Source organism: Rhinopithecus roxellana, chromosome 4 (genome assembly GCF_007565055.1).
Source record: "Rhinopithecus roxellana isolate Shanxi Qingling chromosome 4, ASM756505v1, whole genome shotgun sequence".
Classification (NCBI taxonomy): domain Eukaryota; kingdom Metazoa; phylum Chordata; class Mammalia; order Primates; family Cercopithecidae; genus Rhinopithecus; species Rhinopithecus roxellana.
In genome coordinates, this window is record NC_044552.1 from 25,422,143 (window position 1) to 25,448,728 (window position 26,586).

The 26,586-nt window shown below is 49.4% G+C and overlaps 1 protein-coding gene, 2 non-coding genes and 1 pseudogene across 4 annotated transcripts in view; all 4 read left to right on the top strand.

Moving 5' to 3' along the window:
- LOC104678130 (heat shock 70 kDa protein 1) overlaps nt 1–2,782 on the top strand; it is a 28,842-nt gene extending 26,060 nt beyond the window's left edge. The window contains exon 2 of the mRNA XM_030928736.1: nt 2,374–2,782. Coding sequence (XP_030784596.1) covers nt 2,374–2,382 — 9 coding nt within the window. The 3' untranslated portion in view covers nt 2,383–2,782. The remainder of the gene's footprint in view (nt 1–2,373) is intronic.
- A 4,819-nt stretch (nt 2,783–7,601) lies between these two features.
- LOC104678149 lies at nt 7,602–12,498 on the top strand (annotated as a pseudogene). Its single transcript, XR_004056979.1, has 3 exons — nt 7,602–7,903; nt 9,641–9,832; nt 12,264–12,498. The product of XR_004056979.1 is annotated as an uncharacterized LOC104678149 (transcript).
- Nucleotides 7,966–8,028, top strand: LOC115897175. Its single transcript, XR_004057104.1, has one exon. It is a non-coding gene; the product is annotated as a small nucleolar RNA SNORD48 (small nucleolar RNA).
- LOC115897171 lies at nt 9,480–9,546 on the top strand. Its single transcript, XR_004057100.1, has one exon. It is a non-coding gene; the product is annotated as a small nucleolar RNA SNORD52 (small nucleolar RNA).
- Nucleotides 12,499–26,586: the final 14,088 nt, after the last annotated feature.

The following is a 26,586-nucleotide window of genomic DNA, read 5'->3' on the forward strand; positions in this document are numbered from 1 at the left end:
ACTCCCACTTTGTCTCAGGGCCCCTGTCCCCTCCAGTGAATCCCAGAAGACTCTGGAGAGTTCGGAGCAGAGGGCGGCACCCTGGCCTCTGATTGGTTCAAGAAAGGCTGGGGGGCAGGACGGGAGGCGAAACCCCTGGAATATTCCCGACCTGGCAGCCTCATCGAGCTCGGTGATTGGCTCAGAAGGGAAAAGGCGGGTCTCCGAGACGGCTTATAAACGCCGAGGGGCAAGCGGTCCGGAAAACGGCCAGCCTCAGGAGCTGCTGCGAGAGTGGGCTTCGTTTTATGAGCGTGACTCCCTCGGTCCCAAGGCTTTCCCAGAGCGAACCTGTGCGGCTGCAGGCACCAGCACGTTGAGTTTCCTGCGTTCCGGAGGACTGAGCTCTTGTCGCGGGTCCCGTCCGCCGTTTCCAGTCCCGAATCTCAGAGGGGAGCAGACAGCGGGGCACCGGCATGGCCAAAGCCGCGGCGATCGGCATCGACCTGGGCACCACCTACTCCTGTGTGGGGGTGTTCCAGCACGGCAAGGTGGAGATCATCGCCAACGACCAGGGCAACCGCACCACCCCCAGCTACGTGGCTTTCACAGACACCGAGCGGCTCATCGGGGATGCGGCCAAGAACCAGGTGGCGCTGAACCCGCAGAACACCGTGTTTGACGCGAAGCGGCTGATCGGCCGCAAGTTCGGCGACCCGGTGGTGCAGTCGGACATGAAGCACTGGCCTTTCCAGGTGATCAACGACGGAGACAAGCCCAAGGTGCAGGTGAGCTACAAGGGGGAGACCAAGGCATTCTACCCCGAGGAGATCTCGTCCATGGTGCTGACCAAGATGAAGGAGATCGCCGAGGCGTACCTGGGCTACCCGGTGACCAACGCGGTGATCACCGTGCCGGCCTACTTCAACGACTCCCAGCGCCAGGCCACCAAGGATGCGGGGGTGATCGCGGGGCTCAACGTGCTGCGGATCATCAACGAGCCCACGGCGGCGGCCATCGCCTACGGCCTGGACAGAACGGGCAAGGGGAGAGCGCAACGTGCTCATCTTTGACCTGGGCGGGGGCACCTTCGACGTGTCCATCCTGACGATCGACGACGGCATCTTCGAGGTGAAAGCCACGGCCGGGGACACCCACCTGGGTGGGGAGGACTTTGACAACAGGCTGGTGAACCACTTCGTGGAGGAGTTCAAGAGAAAACACAAGAAGGACATCAGCCAGAACAAGCGAGCCGTGAGGCGGCTGCGCACTGCCTGCGAGAGGGCCAAGAGGACCCTGTCGTCCAGCACCCAGGCCAGCCTGGAGATCGACTCCCTGTTTGAGGGCATCGACTTCTACACGTCCATCACCAGGGCGAGGTTCGAGGAGCTGTGCTCGGACCTGTTCCGAAGCACCCTGGAGCCCGTGGAGAAGGCTCTGCGCGACGCCAAGCTGGACAAGGCCCAGATCCACGACCTGGTCCTGGTCGGGGGCTCTACCCGCATCCCCAAGGTGCAGAAGCTGTTGCAGGACTTCTTCAACGGGCGCGACCTGAACAAGAGCATCAACCCCGACGAGGCTGTGGCCTACGGGGCGGCTGTGCAGGCGGCCATCCTGATGGGGGACAAGTCCGAGAACGTGCAGGACCTGCTGCTGCTGGACGTGGCTCCGCTGTCGCTGGGGCTGGAGACGGCCGGAGGCGTGATGACTGCCCTGATCAAGCGCAACTCCACCATCCCCACCAAGCAGACGCAGATCTTCACCACCTACTCGGACAACCAACCCGGGGTGCTGATCCAGGTGTACGAGGGCGAGAGGGCCATGACGAAGGACAACAATCTGTTGGGGCGCTTCGAGCTGAGCGGCATCCCTCCGGCCCCCAGGGGCGTGCCCCAGATCGAGGTGACCTTCGACATCGATGCCAACGGCATCCTCAACGTCACGGCCACGGACAAGAGCACCGGCAAGGCCAACAAGATCACCATCACCAACGACAAGGGCCGCCTGAGCAAGGAGGAGATCGAGCGCATGGTGCAGGAGGCAGAGAAGTACAAAGCGGAGGATGAGGTGCAGCGCGAGAGGGTGTCAGCCAAGAACGCCCTGGAGTCGTACGCCTTCAACATGAAGAGCGCCGTGGAGGATGAGGGGCTCAAGGGCAAGATCAGCGAGGCGGACAAGAAGAAGGTGCTGGACAAGTGTCAAGAGGTCATCTCGTGGCTGGATGCCAACACCCTGGCCGAGAAGGACGAGTTTGAGCACAAGAGGAAGGAGCTGGAGCAGGTGTGTAACCCCATCATCAGCGGACTGTACCAGGGTGCGGGTGGTCCCGGGCCTGGCGGCTTCGGGGCTCAGGGTCCCAAGGGAGGGTCTGGGTCAGGCCCCACCATTGAGGAGGTGGATTAGGGACCTTCGTTCCTTATTATGTTTGTCTTTGAGGTGGACTGTTTGGACTCAAGGACTTTGCTGCTGTTTTCCTATGTCATTTCTGCTTCAGCTCTTTGCTGCTTCACTTCTTTGTAAAGTTTTATCCTGATGGTAATTAGCTGGCTTCATTATTTTTGTAGTACAACCAATATGTTCATTAGAATTCTTTGCATTTAATGTTGATACTGTAAGGGTGTTTCGTTCCCTTTAAATGAATCAACACTGCCACCTTCTGTACGAGTTTTTTCTTCCTTTTTTTTTCTTTTTTTCTTTTCTTTCTTTTTTTTTTTTTTTTGCTTTGGGAAAACACTACAAAGGCTGGGAATGTATGTTTTTATAATTTGTTTACTTAAATATGAAAAATAAAATGTTAAACTTGTTCTTGTCTGTTTATATGTGAAGATAATGGATATTTGGGGAGGGATAGTGTCTGAATTCCATCTATCTTTATAGTCTGAAAAGGACAGTACTTCTGAAGAGTTATACATGTAGGAGTTAGGGCTACGCATATTTTTGTTAGGGCTTAATTGTGAGCCTTAAGAGAAATTGCAGGTGCCCGTCTTGATTAGAGTGGGGCTTGTTTCAGGGAAAAGTAGGGATGGCAACTTCAAAAGGGTGTTGGAGGGGTGGTTGAGGTGGGTTAACGGGAGCGAGGAGGGAGGAATGGTGCTGAGAGGGGATCATGGTTGTTCTCTCTCCCTCTTGCACTTAGTGAGCGGAGTCCACCAAAAAAAAGGTCATTTTTTTTTTTGGTTTTTTGAGATGGAGTCTCACTCTCATTGTGTCGCCCAGGCTGGAGTGCAGTGGCACGATCTTGGCTCACTGTAACTTCCGCCTCCCAGGTTCAAGCGATTCTTCTGCCTCAGCGTCCTGAGTAACTGGGACTACAGGCGTGTGCCACCACGCCTGGCTAATTTTTAGTACTTTTGGTGGAGACGGGGTTTTACCGTGTTAGCCAGGATGGTTTCAATCTCCTGACCTCGGCTCATATTCATTTATATGTGGAATCTAAACAGTAGAACTCAGAGAAGAAGTGGTGGCGGCCGGGCGCAGTGGCTCAAGCCTGTAATCCCAGCACTTTGGGAGGCCGAGACGGGCAGATCACGAGGTCAGGAGATCAAGAGCATCCTGGCTAATACGGTGAAACCCCGTCTCTACTAAAAAATACAAAAAACTAGCCGGGTGAGGTGGTGGGTGCCTGTAGTCCCAGCTACTCGGGAGGCTGAGGCAGGAGAATGGCGTAAACCCCGGAGGCAGAGCTTGCAGTGAGCTGAGATCCAGCCACTGCACTCTAGCCTGGGCAACAGAGCAAGACTCCGTCTCAAAAAAAAAAAAAAAAAAAAAAGTGGTGGTTAGCAAGGGCTGTGGGATGGGGGAATGGGGAGATGTGCAAGATCAGACAGGAGGAATGAGTTGTATTTTTTTTTGAAACGGGATATTGCTCTGTTACCCAGGCTGGAGCACAGTAGAGCTCACTGTAGTCTCAAACTCCTGGGTTCAAGCAATCCTCCCACCTTAACCTCCTGAGTAGCTGGGTCTACAGGTATGTGCCACCATGCTCGGCCAATTTTTTGCATTTTGTAGAGACCAAGTCTTGCTGTGTTGCCCAGGTTGGTCTCGAACTTTTCAGCTCAAGCGATCCCCTTGTCTGTACCTCCCCAAGTGCTGGGATTATAGGCGTGAGCCACTGTGCCCTGCCTGTTTTTGTGTTTTTGTTTTTTTTTGGGGGGGGGTATATATTGCATGTCATGGTGAAAATAGTTAATAGTGTATATTTCAAAATTTCAAATGTGGCCGGGCACAGTGGCTCATGCCTGTAATCCCAGCACTTTGGGAGGCCGAGGCGGGTGGATCACAAGGTCAGGAGATCAAGACCATCCTGGCCAACATGGTGAAACCCCGTCTCTACTAACAATACAAAATTCAGCTGGGCGTGGCAGCGCACACCTGTAGCCCCAGCTACTCAGGAGGCTGAGACAGGAGAATTGCTTGAACCTGGGAGGCAGAAGCTGAGCTGAGATCACACCACTGCACTCTAGCCTGGACAACAGAGTGAGACTCCGTCTCAAAAAAATAAAAATAAAGAAAAAAAATTTCAAATGTTCTTATCACAAAAGTATTTGCAGTGATATGTTAATTAGCTTGATTTAATTACTCTATATTGTGTTAGTAGTTAATGACTACTTTGTACCTAATATATACAACTAAAGTTTGTCAATTTACAAAAAGAATTTAAAAATCAAATAAAATGGGCCAGGTGCGATGGCTCATGCCTATAATCCCAGAATTTAGGGAGGCTGAGGCAGGCGGAGCACTTGAGGTCTGGAGTTCAAAACCAGCCTGGCCAACATGGCGAAACCCCATCTCCACAAAAAACAATAGAATTAGCTGGCTGGGCGTCGTGGCTCATGCCTGTAATCCCAGCACTTTGGGAGGCCGAGGCTGGTGGATCACCTGAGGTCAGGAGTTCAAGACCAGCCTGGCCAACATGGCGAAACCCTGTCTCTACTAAAAAAAAAAAAAAAAAAAGCCAGGTGTGGTGGCACGAGCCTATAGTCCCAGCTACTCGGTAGGCTGAAGCAGCAGAATCGCCTGAACCCGGGAGGCAGAGGTTGCAGCGAGCCAAGACTGCACCACTGCACTCCAACCTGGGCGACAGACAGAGTGAGACTCTGTCTCAAAAAAAAAAAAAAGGCCGGGCGCGGTGGCTCACGCCTGTAATCCCAGCACTTTGGGAGGCCGAGGCGGGCGGATCACAAGGTCAGGAGATCGAGACCATGGTGAAACCCCGTCTCTACTAAAAATACAAAAAATTAGCCGGGCGCGGTGGCGGGCGCCTGTAGTCCCAGCTACTCAGGAGGCTGAGGCAGGAGAATGGCATGAACCCAGGAGGCGGAGCTTGCAGTGAGCCGAGATCGCGCCACTGCATTCCAGCCAGGGGGACAGAGCGAGACTCCGTCTCAAAAAAAAAAAAAAAAAAAAAAAAAAAAAAAAAAAAGAAAAAAGAATTAGCTGGGCATGGTGGTGGACGCCTATAATCCCAGCCACTGGGGAGGCTGAGGCCGGAAAATTGCTTGAACTCGGGAGGTGGAGGTTACAGTGAGCCAAGATCATGCCAGCGCACTCCAGCCGGGGCTAGAGACTGCATGTCAAAAAAAAAAAAAAAAAAAAAAGAAAAAAAGAAATTAGCTGGGCTTGGTTGCAAATCCCTGTAATCCCAGCTACTACGGAGGCTGAGGCAGGAGAATTGCTTGAACCTGGGAAGTGGAGGTTGCCGTGAGCTGAGATCACACCACTGCGTTCCAGCCTGGGCAACAAGAGCAAAACTGCGTCTCAAAAAACAGAAAAAGATAAAATAAATAAGAAATAAAACTTGCGGGATGGGCAAAACCGCAACAATGAAGTGGAGGTTCACACTATGGCTCTGCAAATCCCAACTTGGGTGACCAAGTCAAATTATTTAGACTAATTTAGCTTTTGTTGCCTCCTTTTAAAATAAAGTATTTTTTCTGAATAGCCTCACTTCAAAAGTTCTAAGATCGTTTTGAGCAGAACTGTGAGGTAGACTAACATTTTCAGCTATGGTCACCCTAGCTGCAATTATCCAAGTGAGGGTCCAGAGGAATGAGAGTTTGGGGCTATGGCGGTAAAGGAAAGATGAGTCAGGTTCTTTGTATCACCTCTGTAATCCTCATCCCCTTCTCCTCTATATTAGGTATTCTAGAACCTTTTTGACAATTTAGCATATGGAAGTGGTCACTTGAGCTGCATCCAAGGTCAAATTAGAGAGCAACAAGTGATGGTTTAGGAGCCAAAGATTTTTTTCCCCGCTGCCTGCCTGAATATTGTTGGCATTTAGTAGTTCGTGTCCGGTTCTAAATGATGGTTTTACCCTAGATATTACGAACAGTAGCCTCTTTGTCCTTTTTCATGAATACTCTAAAAAATAGCAAATATATGAGGAAAGGAGAAAAAGGCTGCACAGCATAAAGCTGAGAAGATTACAGGTAATGGATTGTCCTCCCACACAAGTCTTTCCTGAAGGTGTTCTTCCTGACGTATCAGCTAGGTGTCCCTAACACTTCCTCCCCAAAACTGAGCCTAGAGATATCTACTCTAAATCAGGCTGGGCTTGGTGGCTCACGCCTGTAATCCCAGCATTTTGTGGAGGCCTAGGCAGGCAGATAACCTGAGGTCAGGAGTTCGAGACCAGCCTGGCTTACATGGTGAAATCCTGACTCTACTAAAAATATAAAAATTAGCCAGGCATGGCGGTGTGCACCTGTAATCCCCACTGCTTGGGAGACCGAGGCAGGAAAATCGCTGGAACCGAGGAAGCGGAGGTTGCAGTGAGTGGAGATCGTGCCACTGCACTCCAGTCTGGGCGATGAAGAAAAAGATACCAACACACACAACACGCATCACCAAACATCATACACGTTTATAAATGAGGGCGATAGGAAAGGGTCCAGAAAGGTGGGATTTGAAATGATTCATGAGTTTCAAAAATACTGTTATTTATTTATTTTTTTAAAAAATAGAGACAGGGGTAGGGTGTCACTATTTGCCCAGGCTGGTCTCGAACTCCGGGCCTCAAGTGATCCTCTGCCTAGGCCTGTCCAAAGTGTTGAGATCACAGGAGTGACCTATTACGCCCGACCTGGCTTTTGTGTTTTTGGTTTTTGTTTTGTTTTGTTTAATTGAAGCTTAAGGGGCCTGACAGTCTGCGGGATCGAACTGGGAGACGAATTCAGATTTCGCTGGGGGGACGGAGTGCGGAGTGTCAGGGTAGCTGGACCCTGAACTGGGGCAGGTGGACCCTAAGCTGGGGCAGCTGGACCCTAAACTGGCGCAGCTGCGCGCGCGCTCTGGCGGAGTCCCAAGGTCATTAAACGACCATGGGCTCCTGGGAAGCGGCTTATGAACAGCATCCGGCTGGCGCTGGCCTGCTGGCGCCAGGGACTTTCTTCCGCCTGGCCAGACAGGTCCCTGTTTTTGTTTTTCAAAATTCAGAAAGCATCTCCGAATATTTGCCCAGAAGGGGGTGAAACATACTTTCCTGGCCTTTCTTTCACTTTGTTGTAGTTCTATGTGGATGAACAATGGGGAAAATGCCGCGCATTTAGCCAGGCAGATAAGAAAACAGCCATACCCGTCAGGCCCCCGACCCGGCGCCGCTATAAATAGCCCCGGCCTCAGCGTGTTAGTCCTTTCTGCGGAGTGGGCGCGTGGGTTGCTAGGAGAGGAGCTGTAATGTTCTCCTACCGACTGCTGCAGGCCCGGCTGATTAGTGAGGGGGAGCAGGGAATCCCAATGGCCTGCCCTGCCTTTGCGCAGCAACCAGCGGGCGGGTAGTCGCGGCCTGGCCGAGGGAGGAGAGCGCGGTCCCCAGTCGAGCTGGGTGAACTACCGTTGCCACACTAGAGAGTTTCTGGTGCCTCTCCTTGGAATTGGGCTAGCGGCGCCACAGCCCCTGCTGACTAATCGCGACATCACACCTGTGAGTGGGGTTGTGCGAGTAATTGTAAAATGGGGGTGGCGGTCGCCCGGGTAGAGGAGGGGAGTGATGATGACCCCCGGTGACTCTGAGTGTGTCGCTGACGCCATCACCGCAGCGCTCTGACCGCCCCTCGGTCCAACATTCCTAGACCGGGCTCAACGAGGAGTTCATGGCCGAGATCTCTAATCTTTTGTTCCTGTGTTTCATTTCCCCGTTAGGAATTGTAAGACGTTCATCGCTGTGTTATCCTTGAGTAAAGGTGAGTATTAGGTGCGAGAGCCTTTTGAGTGCCTCTTGGGAATGCTTTGTTCCCAAGCAGGCTTTCGTTCATGGGGCATTATGCGCCTTCCTGCCCCCCCCCCTTTTTTTGAGACAGTCTCCCTGTCACCCTGGCTGGAGTGCAGTGGCAAGAACACAGTACTGCAGCCTCTGCCTCCCGGGTTCAGTCGATTGTCTTGCCTCAGCTTCCCGACTAGCTGGGGCTACAGGCCCGCCCCACCACACTCGGCTAATTTTTGTATTTTTAGTATAAGGGGTTTCACCGTGTTGGTCAGGATGGTCTCCATCTCCTGACCTCGTGAGCCATTGCGCCCTGCCACTTTTTTCTTTTTTGAGCTATCCACGTACCACAGCTGGTGACTTCCATTAATTTGTTTTTGCTATTTTGTTTTTGAGACTGTTTGCTCCGTCGCCTAGGCTGGAGCACAATACCAGGATCTCCCTGCAGCATCCGCCCTCAGGGCTCGAGTGGTCTTTCCTCCTCAGCCTCCTAGGACTGCAGGCACGTGCTACCACCACGCCTGGCTAATACTTAGTTTTTTGTTTTTTGTTTTTTACAGAAACGGGCTTTTACCATGTTGTCCACGCTGGTCTCGAATCCTGGGCTCAAACAGTCGTCCTGCCTCTGTCTCCCAAAGTGCTGGAATTACAGGGGTGAGTCGCTGCGCCTGGTGTTGGTGACTTTCTAGAGACTACTTTTTGGTTTACATCATTTTCCTTTTGACTGTTGTGTTTCTACTGTTTTGGGGGACCGTGGGAGAGAGCCTCACTCTGTTGCCTAGGCTGGAGTACAGTGGCATAATCTACACTTACTGCAGCCTCTGCCTCCTGGGTTCAGGCGATTCTCCTGCCTCAGCCTCTCGAGTAGCTGGGATGACAAGCATGTGCCACGGCTCCCTGCTAATTTTGTATTTAGTAGAGACGGGGTTTCTCCATGTTGGTCAGACTGGTTTCAAACTCAGGTGATCCACCTGCTTCGGCCTCCCAAAGTGCTGGGATTACAGGCGTGAGCCACCTTGCCTGGCCTGTATTTTTACGTTTTAATAAATCCCCGTATTTTTGTTGAAGGCTGGGTAACCTGACTCCACTCATTTCTACTGTGAACTAGGAGTACACTGAGACTTCCCAAAGGAGCTGTTCTCTGCAGTTTTAAATTACTTTCTACTACTCCCTTTCTAACGTCCATTCTTGGACTCATTTGTTAGACCAATATATATTGGGACTGTTGTGCTTTCTTTGAATGTGCTAGATAGATCTCTTTCCAGAAGGGCTTCCCTTGATCCAGATCTCCCTAATTGGGAATGATGATTTCACAGACTAGAGTCTCTGATGCTGGTCATGATGTCAAAACTAAGTTCTGACTCATTTAGGGAACTGGATACTTGGGTTTCTAAGAGGGACCAATGGAAGAGCCATAATTCTGTTTATTCTCAAATTGTCTTGTTTTCACCTTGTTAGAATGTGAGCTCTGGAAGCCCAGCCAGGGACAATGCTCCCTCACAGATTCTGCACTAACCTGAGTGAAGGCCTAAGGTTTGGAGCCTCCCCCTCGTGGAAAGAAGCTTTGTATGGCTGTCGTGCTTAGACAATGATTCCTGCGACTTGACCTTCAGGCTGGGAGAGGTGGAGAGCCATGCCTTCGTTGCTATGGTGAGTATCCTTTGTTTTGGCTCAGTTGGAGTGGTAATGATGATCTGGTTGGACTAGAGTCTCTGAGCTTTTCTCTGAGGATCTTTGAACCCACCTGATCCACCCTGATCCTGCCTAGAATCTCCTGTAATTCATGTTTTTATGGCCAGTTACTTACATGATGAGGTTTGATTGGCTATGGTTCTGCAGGATGTACGTGAAGCATGGTGCTGGCATCTGCTCAGCCTCTGGGGAGGCCTCATCATACTTTATATTGCATAAGGTACAGAGGAAAGTAGGGATGTAGCAGGCCAGAGCAGCAGCAATGGCGAGGAGTTTCCTCACCTTTTTAATAAACTGATCTCTAGAGAACTGATTGTCATGAGCACAGCATCAATAGGATGGTATTTAAGCCATTCATGAAGAATCCATCCCAGTGATCCATTACAATTCAATATGAGATTTGGTGGGGAGACAGATCTAAACTGTATTACAGGGTCTCACTTTGTGCACAGGCTGGTCTTCAACTCCTGCCTCAGTGAGCCACTGTGCCCAACCCCAACATGTTTTGTGTGTTTTTTGAGAGTCACTCTGTCATCCAGGCTGGAGTGCAGTGGTACACTCTTATGATACGGTACGCCATATCAGCTTACTTACAGCCTCTGCCTCCTAGGTTCAAGCAATTCTCCTGCCTCAGCCTCCCAAGTAGCTGGGATTACAGGCATGCACCACCAGGCCCGGCTAATTTTTTGTTTTTTTTTTGTTTTTTTTTGTTTTTTTGAGAGGGAGTCTCGCTCTGCCGCCCAGGCTGGAGTGCAGTGGCCGGATCTCAGCTCACTGCAAGCTCCGCCTCCCGGGTTTATGCCATTCTCCTGCCTCAGCCTCCCGAGTAGCTGGGACTGCAGGCGCCCGCTACCTCGCCTGGCTAGCTTTTTTTTGTATTTTTTAGTAGAGACGGTGTTTCACCGGGTTAGCCAGGATGGTCTCGATCTCCTGACCTCGTGATCCGCCCGTCTCGGCCTCCCAAAGTGCTGGGATTACAGGCTTGAGCCACCACGCCCGGCCTAATTTTTGTATTTTTAATAGAGACAGGGTTTCACCATGGTGGCCAGTCTGGTCTCAAATTCCTGACCAAGAGATCCACCTGTCTCGACCTCCCGAAGTGCTGAGATTACAGGTGTTAGCCACCGCGCCTAGCCCGCGACATGTATTTTTATTTTTTGTTTGAGATGGAGTTTCGCTTTGTTGCCCAGGCTGGAGTGCAGTGGCGCATTCTCAGCTCACTGCACCCTCTGCCTCCCGGGTTCAAGTGATTCTCCTGCCTCTCAGCCTCCCGAGTACTTGGGATTACAGGCATGCACCACCATGCCCAGCTAATTTTGTATTTTTAATAGAGATGGAGTTTCACCATGTTGGTCTCGAACTCCTGATCTCAGGTGATTTGCCCACCTTGGCCTCCCAAAGTGCTGGGATTACAGGTGTGAGCCATAGCGTCTGACAATTTTCTGTTTTTTGAGACAGTCTTGCTCTCACCCAGGCTGGAGTGCAGTGCTACAATTAGAGCTCACTGCAGCCTCAACCTCCTGGGTGAAAGCTCGCCTCTCACCTCACCCTTGGAGTAGCTAATGACTACAGGCATGCACCACTATTTCTGACTTTTTATTTATTTTTTTATTTTTTATTTTTTTGAGACAAGTCTCTGTCGCCCAGGCTGGAATGCATTGGGGCGATCTCGGCTCACTGCAAGCCTCGCCCAGCCTATCCCTGGCTAATTTTTTTTTTTAATTTTGAGGATGGGTGCGGTGCCTCATGCCTGTAATCGCTGCCTCTTTGGGAGGCTGAGGTGGGTGGATCACCTGAAGTCAGGAGTTGAAGACCAGCCTGGCCAACATGGTGAAAACCTGTTTCTACTAAAAATACAAAAATTAGCTGAGCGTGGTGGCAGGTGCCTGTCTGTAATCTACTTAGGAGGCTGAGGCAGGAGAGTAGCTTCAACCTGGGAGGTGGAGGTTGCAGTGAGCTGATATGGCACCATTGCGCTTCACCCTGGGTGACAGCAATACTCCATCTCAAAAAAAAAAAAAAATCTGTAGATACGGGGTCCTACTATGGTGCTCAAGCTGGGTCTCAAACTTCTGGGCTCAAGTGATTCTCCTGTCTTGGCCTCCCAAAGTGTTGGAATTGACAGGCGTGAGCTACCATGCCCAGCCTCAGCTGTTGTTGTAGATTTAGGGGGTATTATGTGCAGTTTCGTTACTTGGGTTCAATGTATACTCAACGTTTAGCTCCCACTTGCAAGTGAGAACATACGGTATCTGGTTTTCTGTTCTGTATTGATTCACCTGAGGATCATGGCCTTTGGTTGCATCTATGTTTCTGCAGAGGACATGCAATCGTTCATTTTTATTGGTACATCCTATATGGTTCTAATGTTCTTTTTATGAATTTTCAGGAATTTGCTGACACAAAGAATATCTTCTGCCTGGTGCTGGGGAGATCCTAAGAACTGACAACTTTCCTGTTATTACCCTGTCATTACCCTGTGTGAGCAGCTGTCACCTTATTGGGGGAAGAATGCCTGAAAATTAGGGGGCACTTCAAGTAGAGAGCTTCTATTTCCTTTATTTGTCTTATATACAAGTATTTGCTTTTATCAAAATAATTCTAATAAAACATTTTAAAGTAAACAAGACATGGTTTGGTCTAAGTGAAAAGGTACAAAAAGATTAAGGGGGCTGGGCACAGTGGCTCATACCTGTAACCCCAGCACTTTGGGAGGCCGAGGTGGGTGGGTCACAAGGTCAGGAGATTGAGATTATCCTGGCCAACATGGTGAAACCCTGTCTCTACTTAAAAAAAAAAAAAAAATACAAAAATTAGCTGGGCGTGGTGATGCATGCCTTGTAATCCCAAGCTACTTGGGAGGCTGAGGCGGCAGAATGGCTTTGAACCAGGGAGTTGGAGGTTACAGTGAGCAGAGATCATGCCACTGCACTCCAGTCAGCCATCTCGAAAAAGATTAAGGGAAGTGAAAGGTGAAGCCCTGTGAGTTAATGTTAAGAGGCTGGCCGGGCGCGGTGGCTCAAGCCTGTAATCCCAGCACTTTGGGAGGCCGAGACGGGCGGATCACAAGGTCAGGAGATCGAGACCATCCTGGCTAACCTGGTGAAACCCCGTCTCTACTAAAAAACACGAAAAACTAGCCGGGCGAGGTGGCGGGCGCCTGTAGTCCCAGCTACTCAGGAGGCTGAGGCAGGAGAATGGCGTAAACCCGGGAGGTGGAGCTTGCAGTGAGCTGAGATCCGGCCACTGCATTCCAGCCTGGGCGACAGACAGAGAGGGACTCCGTCTCAAAAAAAAAAAAAAAAAGGCTGTAGGCTGTACCCAACCTTAACCCTAATATTAGAGATTCCTGGTTGGGTGACACAGTATTATGTATAATACACTAGACTTTCGGCAGTCATTTGAGTTGTGTGTTTTTTTTTTTTTTTTGTGGGGGGAGGTGGAGTTTCGCCCTTGTCGCCCAGGCTAGAGTGCAATGGTAAAATCTCACCTCGGCCGGGCGCAGTGGCTCAAGACTGTAATCCCAGCACTTTGGGAGGCCGAGACGGGCGGATCATGAGGTCAGGAGATGAGACCATCCTGGCTAACACTGAAACCCCGTCTCTACTAAAAAAAAATACAAAAAAAAAATTAGCCGGGCGAGGTGGCAGGCGCCTGTAGTCCCAGCTACTCGGGAGGCTGAGGCAGGAGAATGGCGTGAACCCGGGAGGCAGAGCTTGCAGTGAGCTGAGATCCGGCCACTGCACTCCAGCCCCGGCGAGAGTGAGACTCCATCTCAAAAAAAAAAAAAATCTCACCTCACTGTAACCTCTGCGTCTTGAGTTCAAGTGATTCTCCTGCTCACAGTCTCCTGAGTAGCTGGAATTACAGGCACCTGCCACCTGCCTAAACTATTTTTTGTATTTTTAGTAGAGGCAAGGTTTCACCATGTTGGCCAGGCTGGTCTTAAACTCCTGATCTCAGGTGATCCACCCGCCTTAAACCATCCGCCTGCCTCAGCCTCCCAAAGTGTTGGGATTACAGGCGTGAGCCACTGAGCCTGGCCGAATTTTAGCTTTTTTAATGATTGTAAAGTATCTACACGGCTACATAATTAGCCACCTTTTTTTTTTTTTTTTTTGGAGACAGTTACACCCTGTTACCTGGGCTGGAATATAGTGGTGCAATTTCGGCTCACTGCAGCCTGTCCCTCCTGGGTTCAAGTGGTTTTCGTGCCTCAGCGTTCCCAGTAGCTGGGGCTACAACTACACACCTTATTTTAAAGAGATGGGGGTTTCACCATATTGACCAGGGTGGTTTTGAACTCCTGACCTAAAGTAATGTGCCCAGCCGGAACATTACCAATAACTTTGAAGCAAGCCTGTGTGATTCAATTTCACTTTTTTTTTTTTTTTTTTTTTTTTTCCTCTTTTGAGACGGCGTCTCGCTCTGTCACCCAGGCTGGAGTGCAGTGGCCGGATCTCAGCTCACTGCAAGTTCCACCTCCCGGGTTTACGCCATTCTCCTGCCTCAGCCTCCCGAGTAGCTGGGACTACAGGCGCCCACCACCTCACCCGGCTAGTTTTTTGTATTTTTTAGTAGAGACAGAGTTTCACAGTGTTAGCTAGGATGGTCTCGATCTCCTGACCTCGTGATCCGCCCGTCTCGGCCTCCCAAAGTGCTGAGATTACAGGCTTGAACCACCGCGCCCGGCCAATTTCACTTTTTCTTCTTCCTACTTGGAGAATTAACTGGGCATATTCTCTGGCTTTTCTTAGTAGTTTTACTGAGTGCATTCCTAAACAATATATCATTTTAATTTTGTATATCTTTTGAACTTTATAAAGATGGAATGATCCACCAGACACAGGAGACAACATTTTTCTTTTCTTTTTTTTTTTTTGGGATGGAGTCTCGCTCTGTTGCCCAGGCTGGAGTGCAGTGGCGCGATCTCGACTCACTGCAACTTCTGCCTCCCAGGTTCACGCCATTTTTCTGCCTCAGCCTCCTGAGTAGCTGGGACTACAGGCACCCGCCACCGTGCCCAGCTAGTTTTTTGTATTTTTAGTAGGGACAGGGGTTCCTCCATGTTGGTCAGGCTGGTCTGCCGAACTCAGGTGATCGCCAGCCTCGGTGTCTGAAAGTGAGTGCTAGGATTCTAGGCCAGAGCCACCATGCCTGGCATGCAACTTTTTTTGTTGTTCATGTATTTTCCTGTAGTTCATTTGGAGTCCACCCTTCCAGACATATCTGTGGACATAAACTTCAGGGTCTGGCATGGTGGCTCATGCCTGTAATTGCAGCTGAGGCAGACTGATCACCTGAGGTCAGGGGTTTGGGACCAACCTGGCCAACATAGTGAAACTCCATCTCTATTAAAAAAAAAAATACAAAAAAGGGGCCGGGCTCCTGCCTGTAATCCCAGCACTTTGGGAGGCCAAGGTGGGTGGATCACGAGGTCAGGAGTTGGAGACCAGCCAGGCCAATGTGGTGAAACCCCGTATCTAGGCCGGGCGCGGTGGCTCAAACCTGTAATCCCAGCACTTTGGGAGGCCGAGACGGGTGGATCGCGAGGTCAGGGGATCGAGACCAACCTAGCTAACACGGCGAAACCCCGTCTCTACTAAAAAATACAAAAAAACTAGCCGGGCGAGTTGGCGGGCGCCTGTAGTCCCAGCTACTTGGGAGGCTGAGGCAGGAGAATGGCGTAAACCCGGCAGGCGGAGCTTGCAGTGAGCTGAGATCCGGCCACTGCACTCCAGCCTGGGCAACAGAGCGAGACTCCGTCTCAAAACAAAAAACAAAAACCAAAAAACAAAAAAAAACAGACAAAAAGAAACCCTGTATCTAATAAAAATGTGAAAATTAGCGAGCCGTGGTGGCGTGTGCCTGTAGTCCCAGGTACTGGGGAGGCTGAGGCAGGAGAATTGCTTGAACCTGGGGGGTGGAGGTAGCAGTGAGCCGATATCGTGCCACTGCACTCCAGCCTGGGCAACAAGAGGGGGAGACTTCATCTCAAAAAAAAAAAGACTTCCGGCCGGGTGAGATGGCTCATGCCTGTAATCCCAGCACTTTGGGAAGCTGAGACGAGCAAATCACATGAGGTCAGGAGTTCAAGACCAGCCTGGCCAACATGGTGAAACTTCATCTCCCCTAAAAATACAAAAATCTAGCGAAGCATGGTAGCATGTGTCTAATCTCAGCTGCTGAACTACAGAGGCTGAGTCAGGAGAATTGCTTGAACCCAGGAGGCAGAGGTTGCAGTGAGCCATGGTTGTGCCACTGCACTCCAGCCAGGGTGACAAAGCGAGACTCCATCTCAAAAAGAAAAACCTTTGGAATGTATCTTTATAAGCTGATGTGTATGTCTGGGTAGTATATATCAGGAGTTCTATTTGTATGACACTTGACTATTTAAAATGACAGTATCACAGAGGAAGTATAAGGGACTGGTCAAGATTCAGGAGCTCAGCCTGGCGTGGTGCCTCACACCTATATCCCAGCACTTTGGGAGGCTGAGGCAAGTGGATGACTTGAGGCCGGGAGTTTGAGACCAGCCTGGCCAACATGACGAAACCCTGCCTGTACAGAAAATATAACTAGGGCCGGGTGTGGTGGCTCACGCCTGTAATCTCAGCACTTTGGGAGGCCAAGGCGGGTGGATCACCTAAGGTCAGGAGTTCAAGACCAGCCTGGCCAACATGACGAAACCCTGTCTCTACTAAAAATACAAAAAAAAAAAAAAAAAAAAAAAAAAAAAATTAGCCAGGTGTGGTGGCATGCACCTGTAATCCCAGCTACTCGGGAGGCTGATGGCAGGAGAATCACTTGAACCTGGCAGGCAGAGGTTGCAGTGAGCTGAGATCGTGCCATTACACTCCAGCCTGGGCAACAAGAATAAAACTACGTCTCAAAATATATACATACATACATACATACATACAGTTAACCAGGCATGGTGGCATGCACCTGTAATCCCAGCTACTCAGGAGGCTGAGGACATGAGAATCGCTTGAACCCGAGAGGTGGAGGCTGCAGTGAACCAAGATGGTACCACTGCACTCTAGCCTGGGTGACAGAGTGACACTGTTTCAAAAAGATTCAGGAGCCAGACTGAACACTTACTGCTAGGTTAACTTTGGCTAAGTTCCTCAGTCATTCCCATAACAATTTCCTCGTTTGTAAATAGATAACCTCTTTTTTATTTTTATTTTTTGAGTAGTAGAGATAGGGTTTCACCATGTTGGCCAGGCTGGTTTCAAACTCCTGACTCCAAGTGATCCACCCACCTCCCAAAGTGTTGGGATTATAGATGTGAGCCACTGCACCCGGCGTACCCTCTCTTCTTTTTGAGACAGCGTGTCATTCTGTTGCTCAGGCTTGAGTACAGTGGCAAGATTGCAGCTCACTGCAGCCTTGACCTCCTGGGCTCAAGTGATCTTCCCACCTCAGCCTCCCCAAGTAGCTGGAACTACAGGTGCTCCATCATGCCCAGCTAATTTTTTTTTTTTTTTTTTTTTGAGACAGAGTCTTGCTCTGTCACCCAGGCTAGAGTGCAGTGGCACGATCTCAGCTCGCTGCAAGCTCCACCTTTCGGGTTCACGCCATTCTCCTGCCTCAGCCTCCTGAGTAACTGGGACTATAGGCGCCAGCCACCATGCCTGGCTAAGTTTTTTGTATTTTAAGTAGAGACGGGGTTTCACCATGTTAGCCAGGATGGTCTCGATCTCCTGACCTTGTGATCTGCCTGCCTCAGTCTCCCAAAGTGCTGGGATTACAGGTGAGTCACTGTGCCTGGCCATGCCCAGCTAATTTTTAAATTTTTTATACAGTGAAGATTTCACTATATTGCCTGACTGGTGTCTAACTCCTGAACTCAAATGATCTACCTGCTTTGGCCTCCCCAAATGCTGAGATTACAGGCTTGAGCCACCAAGCCCGGCCTATCCCGTCTCTAACAAAAAAGATGCCTAGTGCGGTGGCTCACGCCTGCAATCCCAGCACTTTGGGAGGCAGTGGTGGGCAGATCTCTTGAACCCAGGAGTTTTTGAGACCAGTCTGCCTGGGCAACACGGTGAAATCTAGTTCCTACAAAAAAATTAAAAAATTAGCCAGGTGTGCTGGCATGCCTGTGGTTGCACTACTTGGGAGAGTGAGGTGGGAGAATTGCTTGAGCCCTGGAAGTTGAGGCTGGAGTGAGCCATGATTGTGCCACTGCACTCCAGTCTGGGCAACAGAGTGAGCCTTGTCTCTAAATAAATAAATGAAGAGATAGAGCCATGCTCTGTTGCCCAGGCCTGACTTGAATTCCTGGGCTCAAGTGATCCTCCCACCTCAGCTTCCTCAGTAGCTGGGCCAACAGGCATATGCCACCACACTCAGCTTTGTTGGTGTCATTTCTTGTCCCCAAGGGTCTCCTCTGCATTCCCCCGCCCTTTGTATGGTCCAAATCCTCCCGTGTGGTGGGTGCCATTCCAGGTTTAGGGTGTAAGACTGAGCTATAGCCATGGTGAAGATGGTCATGTGAACTTCTTTTCCCTCGCAGTGGTGATGCTGAAAGACCTCAACCCCAAAATGCTATTTTCCTCATTTCTTTAGGCCCCATTTCCATACTAGGAGTGGAGCAACTTCAGTAATAAACAGTTCTCCTTCCCAGCCCCCTAGGCTGAACTCCCCAGCTTGCAGTTACTCTAATAGAGACTGGCCTGCTACTTCAGCTACTGTAGGCAGTGAGTCTCCTAAGGCTTGGCCTCAGTCTGTCTCCCCACAGAAATGGGAGACAGGAATCCTTGGAATCCTTACCCACTGGCCAGTGTGCTGGCCCTCGAGGTGACACCTCTACCTGCCAGTTGCTTAGGCTAGACCCTTGGAATCTGCCTGACTCCTGTCCTGTTCTCACATGCTACATCTAATTTGTCAGCAAATCATATTGTCTCTACCTTAGAAATGATACCAGGATCTGTGTCTCACACCTTTACTGCTACTCCATCCATTGGCTTTTACCTAGACAACCGCAACTGTCTCCTACCTGGTCTCCTGGCTTCCACTTTTGCCCTGTTATAGGCTCTCTCCACACAGCAGCCAGAAGATTCCTTCCAAATCAGGAGTCATGTCATGTCTCCCCTCTTCTGAAGATCCTGTAATAGCTGCCATTTCACTCAGAGTAAAAGACTCCATCTTACAAGGGCCACCCAACAAGGTCCTCCCAGTCTAGCTCCATCAACTTTCTGACCTCATCTTCTACACCCGAGGTTGGGTTCGGGACCAGCCTGGCCAACATGGTGAAACCCCATCTCTACTCTGCTTCGGCCACACTACAGAAACCCGGGAGCTGCTTGGAGCTCTTTTGTCAGTGTTCAAGGAGTACAATTTCTATCCATTGGCCAGAGTCAGAGCTAGCTGCAGGCTTTGTGGGGTACACCCAAACCTGCACCAACAACTTATGGATGGAAGTTGCATCATTTGGGTTGTGAGGAAATTCTAGAGCCCAGAAATAACCTTAAAAGCTTTTGGAGCCGGGTGCGCTGTCTCACGCCTGTAATTCCAACACTTTGGGAGGCCAAAGCAGGTGGATCACTTGAGGCCAGGAGTTTGACACCAACCTGGCCAATATGGCAAAACCCCGTCTCTACTAAAAATACAAAAATTAGCCAAGTGTGGTGGTGCACGCCTGTAATCTCAGCTACTCTGATGGCTGAGGCATGAAAATTGCTTGAACCCAGGAGGTGGAGGTTGCAGGGAGCCAAGATTGCACCCCTGCACTCCAGCCTGGGCAACAGCGTGAGACTGTCTCAAAAAAACAAACCAACAACTAGTAGTATGTAATGTTTACATAGTAGTAGTATGTAAAATTAACATACTTTGGGAGGCCAAGGTGGGAGGATCACCCTAGCCCAGGAGTTCGAGACCCCATCTCTAAAAAAACATATTGCAAGACCCCATCTCTTAAAAAAAAAAAAAAGATATACAATAAACAAGATAAATAGCAGACCAACTACAGAATTAGTGAGTTGGAGGGAGAAATAATCCATAATGTGGAGCAGAGAAATCAGAGGTGACATGAAAAGGAAGTTTTGAAACATGAAGGATGGAATGAGATGCTCCAACTCCAGAGTTGCTTTTTTTGTTTGTTTGTTTGTTTGTTTTGTTTTTGAGATGGAGTCTTGCTCTGTTGCCCAGGCTGGAGTGCAGTAGCATGATATCAGCTCACTGCAACCTACGCCTCCCAGGTTCAAGCAATGCTCCTGACTCAGCCTCCTGAGTAGCTGGGATTACAGGTGCGTGTCACCGTGTCTGGCTAATTTTTGTATTTTTAGTAGAGACGAGGTTTCACCATGTTGGTCAGGTTGGTCTTGACCTTGTGATTCGCCTGCCTCAGCCTCCCAAAGTGCTGGGGTTACAGGCGTGAGCCACTGTGCCCGGCCTCCTTTGTTACGTGGATGTGTTACCGGCAGTCAGAACAGCCACAGACCTATCATGAACTCTGCTGCCCAATGGCATACAGGGGTACCTGGTTTTTGGTATCTCAGGTCCATCTGTCAGTTTGTTTATTGTAGTACTTTCTTTTCATTAGCATTCTACTTTCCCTTTTTTTTTTTTTTTTGTGGGGGGGACAGGGTCTCGCTGTGTTGCCCAGGCTGGAGTGCACTGGCGTCATCTTGGCTCACTGCAGCCTTTGTCTCCTGAGCCACCATGCCTGGCGGTTTTTTTTTTTTTAATTGTTGTGTCATTTTCCAAAGACTATATAAAGAAACAAATTATCCTAAGGGTTAAAGTACCTGCTGACTCTTAAAATGTTAAACTTTATTGCCCCCAGTTGGGTGAACCTCAGGTGGAAGTGGGTCACATTCTAGGCTGGCTGTTGCCTGTCTTAAACTCTAAAGAATGTAGTGAAGATAAAGATGTCAGCTGATAATCCCCAGTTATTTACTGATGGCAGATAATAAATTGGAAGGGGCAGCCTTCTTCAAAGGGCCTTGCAGCATTAGCTGGTACCACCTTGAAACAGGGAGCAAGTCCCGTCTCCTAGTATCCCCCACACAGGGAATACCTGTGCTCCACACTGGGTTGATTTCCTCTAAAAGAGGCAGAGGAACTGTCATAAAACAAAAAAAAAAAACTTTTAAAACTTTTGGTCAGGCGTGGTGGCTAATGTCTGTAATCCCAGCACTTTGGGAGGTCAAGGCAGAAGGAGTGCTTGAGTGCAGGAGTTTGAGGCCAGCCTGGGTGGAGACTGCTTCTCTACAAAATTAAAAAATTAGCTGTAGTCCCAAGCACCTGTAGTCCCAGCTACTTGAGAGGCTGAGATGGAAGGATCGCTTGAGCCCAGAAGGTCGAGGCTACCGAGAGCCATGATTGTGCCACTCATTGCTCTCCAGCCTGTGCGACAGACCAAGACCCTGTCTCTAAAAGGAAGAAGAAAGAAAATTGGCAAACAATGATATTAGCATGTGTATGTACTTATATTTGGTAGGATCATTTAAAAGTATATTAAAGAGATTATGACATTTTATCCCTTTGTATGTGAGCATGCATCTCCAAAAAATAAGGATGTTTATCTGCATATTCACAATACTATTATACCTGAAAAAAGTAAATTTAATTCCCTAATATCACTTAATATTCAGACCAGGTACCATGGCTCACACCCGTAGTCCCAGCACTTTGGAAGGCCGAGGTTGGTGGATTGCTTGAGCCCAGGAGTTCAAGACCAGCCTGGGCAACATGGCGAGACCTCATGTCTTCAAAAAAATACAAAAATTAGCAGGTGTGGTGGCACGTGCCTGTGGTTCCAACTACTCGCGAGGCTGAGGGGGAGGTTTGCTTGAGCCTGGGAGGTCAAGGCTGAAGTGAGCTATGACTGCACCACTGCACTCCAGGCTGGGTGACAGAGTGAGACCCTGTCTTTAAAAGAAGTGTGTTGTCTGGCACAGTGGCTCATGCCTGTAATCGCAGCACTTTGGGAGGCCAAGGCGGGTGGATCACCTGAGGTCAGGAGTTCGAGACCAGCCTGGCCAACATGGAGAAACCCCATCTCTACTAAAAATACAAAAATTAGCTGGGTGTGGTGGTGAACACCTGTAATCCCAGCTACTCTTGAGAGTCTGAGGTGGGAGAATTACTTGAACCCCGGAGTCAGAGGTTGCAGTGAGCCGAGATCGTGCCACTGTACTCTAGCCTGGGTGACAGAGCGAGACTCTGTCTCAAAAAAAAAATAAAAAAAAAAAGTTTAGGCCGGGTGCAGTGGCTCACACCTGTAATCCCAGCACTTTGGGAGGCCGAGGTAGGCGGATCACGAGGTCAGGAGTTTGAGACCAGCCTGACCAACATGGTGAAACCCCATCTCTACTAATAATACAAAAATTAGCCAGGTGGGGTGGCATGCACCTGTAGTCCCAGCCACTCAGGAGGCTGAGGCAGGAGAATGGTGTGAACCTGGGAGGCAGAGCTTGCAGTGAGCCGAGATTGCGCCACTGCACTCCAGCCTGGGCGACAGAGCAAGACTCTGTCTCAAAAAAAAAAAAAAAAAAAAAAAAGTATGTGTGTGAATGGGGCTGAGGGGAGAGAGTGAGAGAGTAGAGGAAAAAGTTTAAAACAGTTTGGGAGTTTGGAGAGTTTTTTTGAAACACAGACTCATCAGTCTTTTTATTTTTTCACTCTAAATTTTTTTTAGACAGAGTCTTGCTCTCTTGCCCAGGCTGGAGTGCAGTGGTGCCATCTCAGCTCACTGCAAGGTCTGCCTCCCGGGTTCGCTCCATTCTCCTGCCTCAGCTTCCCGAGTAGCTGGGACTACAGGCACCCGCCACCACGTCCAGCTAATTTTTTGTATTTTTAGTAGAGACGGGGTTTCACTGTGTTAGCCAGGATGGTCTGGATCTCCTGAGCTCGTGATCCACCCGCCTTGGCCTCCCAAAGTGCTGGGATTACAGGCGTGAGCCACTGTGCCCGGCCTAAAAAATTTTTTATAAAAGTATCTGACCTAATGTGCTGTGGGTTTCTTGTTTGTTTGTTTTTGAGACAAGGTCTTGCTCTGTCGCCCAGGTTTGAGGGCGGTGGTGTGGTCTTGGTTCACTACAGCCTCTACCTCTTGAGCTCAAGTGATCCTCCCACCTCAGTCTCCCATGTAGCTGAAACGACAGGTGTGGGCCTCTGCCCCAGCTAATTTTTAAATTTTTTGTAGAGATGAGGTCTTGCCATGTTGTTTCCAGGCTGGTCGCAAACTCCTGGGCTCAAGTGATCTACCCATCTTGGACTTCCAAAGTACTGATACTGGGATTACAGGCATGAGCCACTGCCTCTAGCCACCTTTTTTCTGAGAAGGAGTTTTGCTCTTGTCGCCCAGGCTGGAATGCAATGGTGCGAGATCGGCTCTCTGCAACCTCTACCTCCTGGATTCAAGTGATTCTCCTGCCTCAGCCTCCTGAGTAGATGGGATTACAGGTATGTGCCACCATGCCCAGCTAATTTTGTATTTTTAAACAGAATTTTTTTTTTTTTGAGACAGAGTTTCTCTCCGTTGTCCAGGCTGGGGTGCAGTGGCGTGATCTCGGCTCACTTCAGCCTTCCCCTCTTGGGTTCAAGTGATTCTCCTACCTTAGCCTCCTGAGTAGCTGGGATTACAGGCACGCACCACCATGCCTGGCTAATTTTTGTATTTTTCGTGGAGACAGGGGTTTCACCGTGTTGGCTAGGCTGGTTTCGAACTCCTGACCTCGGGTGATCCACCCGCCTCGGCCCCCCAAAATGCTGGGATTACAGGCATAAGCCACCATGCCTGGTCTCTTTTTTTTTTTTTTTTTTTTTTTTTTGAGACGGAGTCCTGCTCTGTCGCCCAGGCTGGAGTGCAGTGGCCGGATCTCAGCTCACTGCAAGCTCCGCCTCCCAGGTTTACGCCATTCTCCTGCCTCAGCCTCCCGAGTAGCTGGGACTACAGGCGCCCGCCACCCTCGCCCGGCTAGTTTTTTGTATTTTTTAGTAGAGACGGGGTTTCACCGTGTTAGCCAGGATGGTCTCGATCTCCTGACCTTGTGATCCACCCGTCTCGGCCTCCCAAAGTGCTAGGATTACAGGCTTGAGCCACCGCGCCCGGCCTTTTTTTTTTTTTTATGAGACAGAGTCTTGCTGTGTCACCAGGCTGGAGGCTGGAGTGCAGTGGCGTGATCTTGGCTTACAGCAACCTCTGCCTCCCGGGTTCAAGTGATTCTCCTGCCTCAGCCTCCCAAGTAGTGGAGACTACAGGTGCATGCCACCACACCCAGCTAATTTTTGTGTTTTTAGTAGAGACCACCCTGGTCAACATGGTGAAAACCCATCTCTACTAAAAACACAAAAAAATTAGCCCGGTATGGTGATGGGCACCTATAATCCCAAATACTCAGAAGGCTGAGGCAGGAGAATCACTTGAACCCGCGATGCGGAGGTTGCAGTGAGTCGAGATCACACCACTGCACTCCAGCCTGCCTGGGCAACAGAGAAAGATTCTGTCTCAAAAAAAAAAAAAAGAAAAAAGAAAAAAAAAAGTCCCAAAATGTTAGGAAAAGGAAGACCTATACTTCTGCTGTGATAATTTGAGTCTGTTGTGTGTGTTGTTGTGTGTGTTGTTGTGTGTGTTGTTGTGTGTGTTGTTGTGTGTTGTTGTTGTGTGTTGTTGTTGTGTGTGTTGTGTGTGTTGTTGTTGTGTGTGTTGTTGTTGTGTGTTGTTGTGTGTGTTGTTGTGTGTTGTGTGTGTTGTGTGTGTTGTTGTGTGTTGTTGTGTGTGTTGTTGTTGTGTGTTGTTGTGTGTGTTGTTGTTGTGTGTGTTGTTGTTGTGTGTTGTTGTTGTGTGTGTTGTTGTTGTTGTTGAAAAGATGTCCAAGCCTTTGCTTTGATCTTCCTTCCCAACCCTTTCTTGGGCACGAATTATTAGATGGCTATGGGTGGGCAGGCCTCTAACTCTGGCACTTTGGGGGGCCGAGTGGGTGGAGTGGTTGAGGATCACTTGAGCCCAGGAGTTTAAGACCAGCCTGGGCAACATAGTGGGACCCTGTCTCTACAAAAATAAAAATATTAGCTGGGCTTGGTGGCACGTGCCTGTAGTCCCAGCTACTTAGAAGGCTGAGGTGAGAGGATTGCTTGAACCCAGATGGTCAAGGTTGCAGTGAGCTGTGATCATGCTACTGCACTCCAGCCTGGGTGACAGCGTAAGACCCTGTCTCAAAAAAATAATTTTAAAAAGTTATTGATTTTTTCCTATTCCTTCCTTGTCATGACTTTTGGTTGGAAGGATTACATTAGCAAAAAAGTATCCATGGTCCCTGGTCCCTGGTATTTGCTGTTCAGGTCAGTGTTCATTGTTACTGTCTATTTTTCTTATTTAAGGGACAGCTGAGAAGACAGAAACAGCCTGAGCTAGTTTGATCTTAAGGAAAGGGGCTGGGAGTGGGGATGAATGTGTGAAGGGAAGGAGGGCCGTGCAAGGTGTAAGGGGATGTTGGGGAAGGGGTTTCATGCTAGATTTTGGCTGCTGATCCAGCGGGTACTCACCAGGCTATGATTTGCAAAGTCCACTGTAAAAAGAAAACAAAACTTCAGGTCTCTAAGTTTATGCCAAGGGGGAAGTTAAGCCTTGGAGCCTGAGTCATGTAGCATGTTTGCAATTCTGCTTCTTATAGACTGTCTTCCTCATTGCTCTTGTTCTGCAATGAGACCTCCTTTCCAATCACTGAGCTTTGTTGTAGATTAACTGCCTCCTTTATTGTCCCATAACTGACTGAGACCAGATGGCACCCAAGATCCCATGACTATTGCATCTTCAGTGTGGAATGTAAAAAACACCTTTCCCTCCCCCGCAAAAAGAAAAAAAATTGGCTAATCAGATCATTGTAACCATGCAATAAACCTTACTATAAAATGATGTTGAAATTCTGCTAAGCTTCCATAAACTCTATGTCTTTATAAATGATCCCAAACTTCTACACTTTCGAACACGGACTTCTATTCTTTGGAATCTGTGCCTCTAAGTGGACCACTTCCTCAACATTTGCACTTGGATAAACTCTTTAAACTAGATTCTAAGCCTGGCACAGTGGCACATGCCTGCAGTCCCAGCTACTCTAGGAGGCTGAGGCAGGAGGATCCCTTGAACCTCGAAGTCTGAATCTAACCTGGTGCAACATAGCAAGACTCCATCTCTAAAACAAAGGCAACAACACTAGAGTCTCACCCTTTTTGTTTGTTTGTTTGTTTGTTTAAGACAGAGTCTTGCTCTGTCTCCCAGGCTGGAGTGCAGTGGTATGATCTCAGCTCACTGCAACCTCTGCCTCCCGGGTTCAAGCGATTCTCCTTCCTCAGTCACCTAAAAAGCTGGGACTACAGGCATGACCCACCATGCCCAGCTAATTTTTGTATTTTTAGTAGAGACGGGGTTTCATCATGTTGGCCAGGATAGTCCTGACCTTAGGTGATCTGCCTGCCTCTGCCTCCCAAAGTGCTGGAATTACAGGTGTGAGACATCGTAAGCCACAGTGCCCGGCCTAGATTCAGACCTTTTTAATTATTATATTTTAGATTGATACCACTTACCCGGATTTTTTTTTCTTTTTTTTTTAGGCAGAGTCACGCTCCGTAGCCCAGGCTGGAGTGCAGTGGCATGATCTCAGCTCACTGCAACCTCCGCCTCCCAGGTTCAAGCGATTCTCCTGCCTCAGCCTCCTGAGTAGCTGGGCTTATAGGTGCCTGCCACCACACCTGGCTAA